At 46.6% G+C, this 10,748-nt stretch overlaps 1 protein-coding gene across 1 annotated transcript; it reads left to right on the top strand.

Annotated features, from left to right (window-relative positions):
* The first annotated feature begins 1,292 nt into the window (after window positions 1-1,292).
* LOC308127643 (cyclin-T2-like) lies at window positions 1,293-7,943 on the top strand. Its single transcript, XM_080492797.1, has 9 exons — window positions 1,293-1,520; window positions 1,916-1,997; window positions 2,096-2,224; window positions 3,058-3,118; window positions 3,246-3,308; window positions 3,390-3,435; window positions 5,339-5,502; window positions 5,608-5,678; window positions 6,223-7,943. The coding sequence occupies exons 1-9, from the start codon at window positions 1,363-1,365 to the stop codon at window positions 7,156-7,158; spliced, it is 1,710 nt and encodes a 569-aa protein (XP_080348923.1). The 5' UTR covers window positions 1,293-1,362; the 3' UTR covers window positions 7,159-7,943.
* Window positions 7,944-10,748: the final 2,805 nt, after the last annotated feature.

Consider the following 10,748-nt stretch of genomic DNA (forward strand, 5'->3'; position numbering starts at 1 on the left):
AAAGAGTAATATGACACTAGAGCAATTCTATTTGATGGACATTAAGAATGAGAAATAAACTCTGAAATATCTCTTAAAATCTTAGTAATGCAGAGGTGTCAATTGCAAAAAAATCTATTTCTTAAGGTTTTTATTTTGACAAGTCACTTATGTTTTTGTGTAAAATCGGCAGTGTTGGACTTGTGTCAGACATCTCCCAACATTTCCATCACATTCAGTTCTACTGGTGGATTTTATTAATAAATCTTTTGTAAATTCACATTATGTCCGTTTTTATCTTGATGCCTTCACAAACATAAACCCAAGATAGAATTTAAAAATATATATATATTTTCCTTAAAGGAAAAGACACCAGACATGCAACATGGTTAAATAATACATTCAGGAAGGTTCTCCGTCATTTATACTATAATTATTCTGGTACTTTTTCTGTCAGTTCAACTGATATACAGTGCATACCCAATCATTGCGCTTTGTTGTGCGGTAAAACCACCTGATTTGAATTGATAAGGTGTCTTTTGTTTGTCTCATCATTCATGGTACTTGTTGGCCAGGTGAGGGGCTGTATAATGTAAATGTGAACATAAGTACCCTGAACAGGTTCTACTGGTTCTGGCCTCGTGTTTGCTCTCAGCTTCTCTCTGTGTGCTCACAGGTCGGTGGGCTTTAGTGGCAGAAAACTAAGAATATTGAGGGATAGATATGTTGTTATGGTGACATGCAATGCACAGTGTATTATCTAAGCACAGCAGAGTCAAAGTCCATCCATTTCTTCAAACAGGAAACAAATAGGCCCCATTCAGTGTTGCGAAAGCCATTCGCATCTGATGCATTTCAAATAAAACTTGAATCATGCCACAGGGCAAGCTGAAGAAGGGATTTGGAGATAAAAAATAAAAAAAAAAGTACGGGGATAGATAGTGCATCATGTCAGGGTAGAAGACAAAAGAGTGATGAAGCACAGTGCGTGGAGGGGGTGATCAGGACTAATCAGCCCCCTGAGGGGCAGTCATTTGTTTACAGCCCATCAGTCGTTTATTCACGTGACCCTCAGTGGTTCATGTTGATACTGGGTCAGAACAATAGGAACAAGTCAATCCAGTTCTTTGCACAGGTATACATGCTGGCAGCCTGGCTGACTTTGTCAGTCAGAAGGACAGCTCCCACATTTACAGAAGAGAAACATCCTCCACATCTCTTCCGCGTTCTCCCCGCTCCGCGTCGCTTCGCTCCTCCGCCCGCTAGAGGCACTCTCCCCCGATGGGCCCACCGGTTCCTCCGGCTGCGCTCAGCTCCCCGACGCTCCAGCCGCCCCTCCGCCGCCTCAGCCCCCTCCCCGTCGGGCTTGGCCGTGGGAGCGTAATGGCGGTGCACCGGGGACCCTCCACGAAATGGCTCTTCACCCGGGAGCAGCTGACGGACACGCCGTCCCGCCGCTGCGGCATCGAGGCCGACCGGGAGCTCTCGTACCGGCAGCAGGCCGCCAACCTCATCCAGGACATCGGCCAGAGGCTCAACGTGTATCCGATAACAGGCTTAGCCGGCTCGGTTAGCATCCGGCTACAGGGGGCCGCTGCCTTCAAAAAGGCTTAATTTAACAATTAATCCCCTGCAATATACCTTACAGCGTCTTATTAACACATTTGCGATATTTTGTGTAAATCTAATCTCTGTGTTTTAATGTTTTGCGTTTAATTTCGCTTTTCTTGGCTCGGCCGAGGCCTACATGCTAACGTAGCTATTGTTTGTCTCAGTCCATTGTTAGCTCCGGGCTCAGATTATAACTTAAAAATCAACCGGTCCCGTTAATTTCTGTTGCGTGTTTTACAGGACCAATCCCGCGAATTAACCCTTCCAGTCATGACCAGTGTGTTTATTTCGAATCCGCTTTATAGTCCTTGACTCCTCTCCACAGCTCCCAACTCATCATCAACACCGCTATTGTATATATGCACAGGTTTTATATGATCCACTCCTTCTCCAAATTCCACAGAAATGTGAGTATCGCTCCTCGCCCGGGCTCTAATCCCTCATCTGAAATTCGGTGGAGAAGTGATGGGATTAAACGTGTGCGTGTCTCTCCTTCTGGTTGCAGGTCATTTCACAGACCACGTTGTTCCTGGCCTCCAAAGTGGAGGAGCAGCCCAGGAAGCTGGAGTATTTCATTAAGATAGCCCATGCCTGCATCAACCCACAAGAGCCGGCCGTAGACACCAAAAGCAACGTAAGCTGGTGCTGTGACTCAGAAGTGACCCCCCCCCCCCTCCCTCTCCCTCCCTCCCTTCCTTCCAACCTGATCTGCCTTTACTGGAATCATCTAGAGACTCAGCAGTGACTTCACTTGTCTGATCTCTCCGGGCTTTAAGTTTACAGGATTTTAAGAGGAGCTTGTTGAATAATACTCTATATCTGCCGTTTAACCTCGTCAGACAGTCCGGCGCGATAGTTTTGCCTTTTGCGGTGGTTGCTTTACACATCCGGGGCCCCATTCTGATCCACATTCGGCTCATTTGTTTGTCTTTCTGTGGTTGTTTTCCCTCTCCGTCGTCAATCTGTCTCGCCTTTTGAGATTCATTTGGTCCCGTGCCTCGTGTCCCGGTAATACCAACGTGTCTGGGTTTGGCTTAAACGTTAATCGAACCTCCGTCCGCCGCAGGGAAAGCTGGTGTTTGGAGGGAAACGGTCGTCTCTTTGTGGTCGTCTTCCCTCATTTCTGTGGTTGTTTTGAGTGCCTGTGATCGTTTCTGTCTTCTTTGTGCTGGTTTTTCTTGTTTTGTGTTCATTTTCAGTCTCTACGGTGGTTTTTTCCTCATTTGTGGCCTTATTTTTCTTAACATCATTTTTCTCATCTCATCATTTTTTTTTGTGGTCATTTTAAAGTAGGGTAGATCAAACCTTTATTACTCAGATTGAATTAGATATATCCCATGGCGCCTCAGGAGGGAACTAAATGTGTGCTTGTTGAAGCGCGGGATATCAATCTCCAGGTTGGCCACACAAATCTACCGCCGTGGTGTTGGCTTTCATTCCATTCTTAACCCCCCGCTGTCCTTCCAGGCGTTCCAGCTGCAGGTACAGGAGCTTGTAGTGCTGGAAAGCATCGTGCTGCAAACACTTGGTGAGTGACGCACACACACACACACACACACACACACACACACACACACACACACACACACACACACACACACACACCAGAGTGCATTTGGCTGCTGTTTCTGACTTGTCTCGTGTTTCCTCTCCAGGTTTTGAAATAACAGTTGATCATCCACATACAGATGTTGTGAGGTGTTCCCAGCTAGTACGAGGTACGGCTTCCTTTTCAAAGCGACACGTTCCCCTGAGCCCAAATCTTCGCACTAACTCTTTTCTTTCTATCTCTTTTACAGCGAGCAAGGATTTGGCACAGACTTCCTATTTCATGGCTACCAACAGGTTATTATCCTGTTCCCATTATTGCACTGTAATGGCACACTATAGCTTCCTGTCCTGCAGGGTCCCCCTTCCCGTGTCCAACGCCCTGTGTGCGCCCGGAACCCCCGGGAAACCCCAGGCAAACCCCCCCGCCTCCTCGCCTGGCGGCGCCGGAGCGGAGCGGGGAGGGGCGGTACCGGCCGGGCTGCTGTGTGCGGTGTATTGTACAAGGGCTCTTGTGTTGGCACGTCGGGGTGGAACGCACAATGTGGAGTGTAGTGGTGCTGTTTACCTCCCAGGATGTTTGGTACAGAGTGCACATGTCTAAAAGAGAGAGAGAAAACTCAAACGGTAGCCTGAATATAGATTGCCACTAAAGATTCTTAAACTTTTAGAGTTTATGGGTAAGTACAGCTCTCAGTTCTTTTTACAATTTCTTCATTTTGTCCCCTCTTTTTTTGCTTTTTGCTTTGTTTTGTTTTTTCCGTTAACCCTCAGAGGCACAGACGCCAAACTATACTGCAAACTGGAAATAAAACAGTTCTCTGTGGTATCGTCTTTATAGCACAGAATAGTTTGACATCTGCCAAAAAGAAACCAAATATAACAAAAAAAAAAGGATCTTAATCATCAGATTTGCATCTGTGAATTAATTTATGCATGAAAATGTTGAAAAATGAACTAAAATTAGTTTATTAGGTGTCTGTGGAGATTTATGGAGTTTATTTGTTCAATAACTTGCTCTGCAATGCTGATTTAGATGGAATCATACAGAAGATGGAGTCCCAACTTAATATAGACACGATCTGTGAAGTAAATTACGCGCGAAAATGTTGAAAAATGGGCTCAGGTGAAGCAATGATTTGAGTTTTTATCATATTGAACGTCCAGTTAGACCTATGTTTCAGAATTTTTCATGATCAATAGATTCTCCGCAATGCTGATTTGGATGTAAATGTGTAAAAGGTGGAGGGGGTGGAGACTGAACTTGTGCCTCTAAGCAGCAAATTTTCAGCTCGCGCAGTTGTAATTTGACACCAGCGTCAAAAAGCATAGCATAGTGTCTATGCTTTATCCTAAATAAAGTCTCTATGAACACAATTCAATTAAAATTATTATGAAAAATGGATTTAATCTCCAGATTCGCGTCCGAATAAAGACAAAACTTAAGTAAAGTGAAGTAAAGTACTCGTGAAAATGTTGACAAATCAGCTCCAGTGGACTAATATTTAGAGTTTTTATGATATTAAAGGGCCAGCAGATGCATGTTTGTGTAGTTTGACTGTTTATGGAAGTTTACCGTCAATAACTTGCCCTGCAGCACCGATTTGGATCGAGACTGGCTTTGTAATTTGACACCAGCGTCGATAATCGTAGTCCCCGGCAGAGTTTTGCAGTGTAGTTTGGGTTTCGGGTTTCACGGGTGATATATTTTTTTACCCCCCCCCCCCCCTCTCGAAGCCGAATGGTTTGTCTCGGAGAGCGCCTTCAGTGTTTCTCAGTCTCTTGTGTTCGACAATGTGATCCGACTAACAACGGAACAAAAAACAAAAGACGTGAAACGATTCGGCCCCACACGACAAACCTGGACGATCTGGTTACCTCTCACTGAGAGATTGAGAAAGGCTGTTTTGTTTTGTTTTTGGGTTTTTTAAAGCGAATCATGCAGATCTAGTCTAGAATTTCTAGCTCTATACCGTGTGATGTCGTATTCAGACATGTAGGAACTAAACGATCTTTTAATGTCACATTCCTGCGAGGTAAGGCTGAGTGTCTCGTCACGTGGTCGCGACATCTGGCTTTTTGAATTAAAAAAAAAAAAAAAATAGCAAATGTTGTGAGCCTGACGTGGACGTGCCTCGGCTAACGGCGGCCCGCCACCCCCCCCCTGTGCTTCCTGCCCCCCCCCCCCCCCCCCCTGCAGCCTCCACCTCACCACCTTCTGCCTGCAGTACAGGCCCACGGTCGTCGCCTGCGTCTGCATCCACCTCGCCTGCAAGTGGTCCAACTGGGAGATCCCCGTCTCCACCGACGGCAAGAACTGGTGGGAGTACGTGGACCGCAGCGTCACGCTGCAGCTGCTGGACGGTGAGACCCCCCCCCCCCCCCCCCCCCCCGCGTTCATCCGCCGCCTGCGGGGGGTTCTCCGGCCCCGCCCCTTAATTTAACACATTTGTCGTCCGTGCTTTTCAGAGCTCACGCACGAGTTCCTGCAGATCCTGGAGAAAACGCCCAGCAAGCTGAAGAGGATACGGAACTGGAGGGTGAGTCCAGACCAGTCCGGGTCCTCCAGGGTCCCGTCTTTTGATTTGCGTCGAGTTTAAGCGAAGTGGATGAACGCAAACGGGGCACAGCGCAAGTTTATGAAAACACTAGGACCTCGTCTCCATTGAAATGGGAGTTGCCAATGCAACTTTTTGAAAAAGCTCCGTCTCTGTGAGACATTTCATTTCCATGAAAAACAAACAAAGGCGCAGCTTTTTGAAAGCGCTCTGTTCACATGGAAACTTGAATACGCAACTTTTCGAAAGCCCTTCGAAAACACAGCTTTTTAAAAACACTGAAAACATTTCCTCCGTCGTGTCCTGAGTCAGTCCATCCTCTCCTGGGACTTGGTAGTTTTATTTTGACAGTCACCGTATTGTCAGTGTTACTATCGTATTATTATCTACATGCGTGCGTGTGTGGTTTCCTTACAAAAACAAAGAGTGCCCACTAGTGGCCTGGCATGCTAACTGCATCGTTTTCATTGTTCCTGCCGATGCAGAGGAAAAACAAAAACATCAACTGTGTGTTTTGTCTTCGCAGGCGATTCAAGCGGCTAAGAAGCCAAAGGCGGACGGCTCGGCGGCGGACGGCGCCTTCCAGGGCGCGTCGTTAGAAAGCCTCTCCGCCGTCACCAACTCCTTCTTCCCCTCCACGTCGTCGTCGGACTCCTCCGACATGTCCTCCCTCAACGCCATCGCCGCCTCGTACGCCTCCTACCAGCCGCTGGGCGACCCGTCGAAGGAGTACGAGCAGTTCCCGCCGCCCCTTTCGGACTTCGTGCCGGTCAAACATAAACACAAAGCGTCGGGCGGGAGCGGCGGCGACCACCCGCAGCCCGGCGCCGTCCTCGCGCGGCCGCAGAAAGTCTTGACTCTGGAGAAGTACCGCGAGAAGCACGCGGCCGAGCAGGTGCTGCAGAACGGCGCCAAGGACGAGGCGAGCGCGGACTCGTACGGCGCGCCGCTGGCGCTCCCGCCGCACCACCACCACCACAAGAAGCGCCCGCAGCAGCAGGCCGACGGCCGGCGGGACAGGCCGGCCTCCAAGAAGCCGCGGCTGGCGCCCGCCGCGCCGTACGCCGAGAACGGCTCGGCCACGAGCGAGGAGCTCAAGATGCGGATCAAGGTGTCGTCGGAGAGCAAGCACAAAGAGCACCGCCACTCCAAGCACGGCCACTCGTACTCGCTGAGCGGCGGGGCGCGGGCTCCCGGCGGCCACGACACGGGCCCCTCGTCGCGCAAGAGGCCGCACTCGGACGCCAACCACAACCACCACCACCACCACCACTCGTCCAAGAGCCGCGGCTCCAAGGCGAGCCTGACCTCGTCACACTACGACGGCGGCGGCGGCCAGCGCGCGGCGGAGCACCACGACGGCACCAACGGCGCGCTGACCGCCAACGGACAACACACCGACTACAAAGACACTTTTGACATGCTGGACTCGTTACTAAGTGCCCAAGGAATGAACTTGTAACACCCGACGCCGCCACTTGGCGGCGCCGTGGAGGAAGAAGGTATTATAGGTATTATCATCTTGTCGAATAGATTTTAAAGAAAAAAAACAAACGAAAAAAAAAAAAAAAGGATTTTATTTGTCTTAAGTTATCTGCATCGCGCTCCGCCGCGTCACACACTGATCCAACCCCGTGTAAATGTCACCCGCTGCTCGCCGCGACAAGACGCCCCAACGTCCTTCTTAAAGATTTTAATGTGCATGTTCTCCGGTCACGAAAGGGAAAGAAGAAGAAAAAAAACGTAGCGACAGTTTACAAGTTGTTTTTTTTGTTTGTTTTGTTTTGTTTTTTTAAAACTTTGTTGAAATATTTTTCGTTCCACTGAAAAATCTCAGGTCTTGAAACTTTTTAAAATAGGAAGCTTCCTCCGTTTTTTCGGGGGGGGGGGTTGCGAGACGCCGTCGTCGTGGAGACGCGTCAAAACCCCCGAACGTTAGCAAAAACATTGTTTTAATTTTTTTTGTTTTTTTTAAGTGCAACAAAAAAAAACTGATTTAAATGTGCCGACTCATCATAAGCTGTTGGAAGTGCATTTACGATTTTAAAAGCTTAAAAAAAAGAAAAACCCCTCGCTAAACGGTGATTGTACCTCGTCAATGGCGACGGATCAGTGTGTGGAAGAAAAGCAGTGGAGTGTAAATAAAGAATGTCTGGTTCCGTGTGTCATGAGATGAAACACAGAGTCTGTATTGGTCACCATATCCTGGATTTCTGTATCGGGAGAACAAATAAAATGTAAAAGTGCAGTTTTATTTATTTGTTTTATTCTTTTACACACACGACACAGATTCGCCTGGTTTTTCACGTCTGAGTGTGATTATTAGTAATTCCTTTAGTTTGTCGTTTCGCTGCTCCTAAGAATGTTTTAGTTTAGTCTCCCTGGACGTCCCTGACTTCTTCACTTGTCCTGGGGGTCGGTGGTTTTGTGGGAGTTTGTCAGGGTTCAGTCTCTTTTCGCTCGTTTTCCTCGGCTTTGTTGTTGTTTTCAGTCTCTTTGTATTTTTGTGTCCTTTTTTTTCTTTGTCTCGTCATTTTCCCCCGGTCTGTCTTGTCATTTTGAGTGAGTGTCCGTGTGGTCATTTTCTTGTCTTTGTGGTCGGTTTTTTTTGTCTCGTCTTTTTGGTCATTTGTCTCGTCATTGTGGTCGTTTTTCATCTTTTGGTCATTGTTCTCGTCATTGTCGTTTTTCTCACGTTTGTGGTCATTTTTCCCATCTTTGGTCATATTTCTCATCTTTGTGGTCGTTTTTCTCATCTTTGTGGTCATTTTTCTTATGTTTGTGGTCGTTTTTCTCATCTTTGGTCATATTTCTCATCTTTGTGGTCGTTTTTCTCATCTTTGTGGTCATTTTTCTTATGTTTGTGGTCGTTTTTCTCATCTTTGGTCATATTTCTCATATTTGTGGTCATTTTTCTCATGTTTATGGTCGTTTTTCTCATCTTTGTGGTCGTTTTAAATCTCTGGTTGTCTTTTTGGCCATTTTGAGACCGGGTATTTGTCTGAACCTGTATGGTTGTTTTCTCCATCTTCGTAGTCATTTTTCCGCCCCCACCCCCATTTTTTTTGTAGTTTTGAGACCATTTGTGATCAATCTTCAGGTGTTTGTGGTCATTTTGATTGTTTTTCTTATCCTCACGGTTGTTCTATGCGTCTCTGTCGTCTTGGTGGTTAATTTCAAGTCACTTGTGTGGTCGTTTCTGTCATCTTTTGGGTGATTTCGAGGTCCTGTGTGGTTGTTTTCCTCGTCTTTGTGGTTGTTTTTTTTTCTGGTCTGCGGTTATTTTAAATCTCTGTGGTCAGTTTGAGGGTATTTGTGGTCATTTTTTCTGGTCTATGGCGTCGTGTTTCTGTCTTTGTGGTCATTTTGAGCTTCTACGTGGTCGTTTTTACTCATCTGTGTGGTGTCTTTTGAGTCTGTAGTCATCTTTCCTGTCTTTGGGGCAGTTTTCAGGTCCTGTGCGGTTATTTTTCTTTCTTCTTTTTCGTCATTGATTTCTTTTTTTGATGTCATTAATCCATCCCTCTGGTGGCTTAGCTTCCCCTTGTGGCGACATACGACCGAGGCTTTGGTCTCTTGACGTTAGTTTTCACACGTCCGCTCTTGGGGATCCTGAATTCATTCTGCCCCGAAGAAGTTAAACCGGGTGTCTTTTGGCCTCTCGAGCCCAAAAAAAAAAAAAAAAAAGACCCCGCCGTTGGTTCAATCCCGGCCTTATAACGCCGGACCAGAATTTAAGCCGTCGCTGCGTGCGACGACACAACGGTCATCCGTCAAAACGGTGCCAGGGAGAATCCTCATCAGGCGGAGATGACATACTGGCCGCTCCTCTGAAAAACAGCAGATGAATTGATTTGTCGCTGATTGCATTAACTGACCGCATCGCTCTCAGCTTGTGTCGGGGTGACGAGCAGCTGCCGACGCCGAATTAGTGGCGCCGATGGGCCTAATGAGACGTGCCTCCTCCTCTTTATGGGGAGAGAACCTGCAGGAAAAATCCAAGTTCCTGATGATTAAGCGGCGGCAGCAGCTTTTTCTTTCTTTTATTATCTTTTTTTTTTTTTTTTGGATTCCTCCACACCTTCTAATTTTAGAGACAATAGATGTGGAGGGTGGGCTTGAGCGAAGACTCAACCATCTGGACAGCCTCGCGTTTGCCTTGGTTGGGAGGGGCGGCGGGTTTATTTCTGGCCGCCTCTCGAGCCCAGCGAGAGAACGACGCCTACTTTTTTTTTTTGCTCGGAAGGGATCTGCAGCAAATCCCCCCCCCCCGAATTAGGAGCCATCTGAACGGGAAAACGCCGTCCAGGCTGCTAATTGCACGGGAGACGAAGAGCCGCCGTCCACCGCGAGGAGGCGGTTTCTGCTGGGGAGGAAGGTGAACGCTCTTATTTAAGCAGGAGGACTCTTTCTTACTCTGTGTGCAAATGCATGTCTCTTTAATTGTGATTAGGTAATTATTGCGGGGGGGATAACAAAATTGACTCAAAAGCTTTCAAAATTGATTAAAAGATTAACAACTAACAAAAACTTGACTCGCAATTAACCCGAATGAAAGCGTCAACGATCATTTAAACTTTAGTAATTCACTCTAAAATATAATAAGGCGGCAAAAAAATGTCATTTAGATGCAAATAAAACATAAGAAATGCTTTTCTCCACCCAAAAAGTGAAAAATCCTTATGTTCATTTAACATCAAAATGTGGCGTGTTTGATTATCATTTAAATATCAAATTTAACATTTATTTTCATGAATTTACAAAAAGTAATTGAGCGGGGGGGGGGGGGGGGGGGGGGGGGGGAAACATCACATTCACAACAAATGACGACACATCAAGCATACATTTGTGAATTCTATACCGTGTGATTGTGATTTTAAAAAAGTCGACAAAAAAAAATGAAATGGAGCATTTTTTAGCAACAAGAGAGGATAAAAATGACAGAAAATCTAATTTCCAAATATAAATACTGTGTAATCGCTGTATGAAATCTAATATAAATTGAAATAAGTCGATTAATTTGGCCTTCTCGAGTGTGTAATGAGTGTTTCC

Source organism: Lipophrys pholis (genome assembly GCF_963383615.2).
Source record: "Lipophrys pholis genome assembly, chromosome: 23".
NCBI lineage: Eukaryota > Metazoa > Chordata > Actinopteri > Blenniiformes > Blenniidae > Lipophrys > Lipophrys pholis.

Bases quoted from the DNA above. Each gene is read 5' to 3' on its own strand.
- LOC308127643 (XM_080492797.1), top strand. From the start codon at position 1,363: ATGGCGGTGCACCGGGGACCCTCCACGAAATGGCTCTTCACCCGGGAG. The intron at 3,309-3,389 runs GTACGGCTTCCT...TCTCTTTTACAG, and splicing joins GTGTTCCCAGCTAGTACGAG to CGAGCAAGGATTTGGCACAG. The intron at 3,436-5,338 runs GTTATTATCCTG...CCCCCCCTGCAG, and splicing joins TATTTCATGGCTACCAACAG to CCTCCACCTCACCACCTTCT.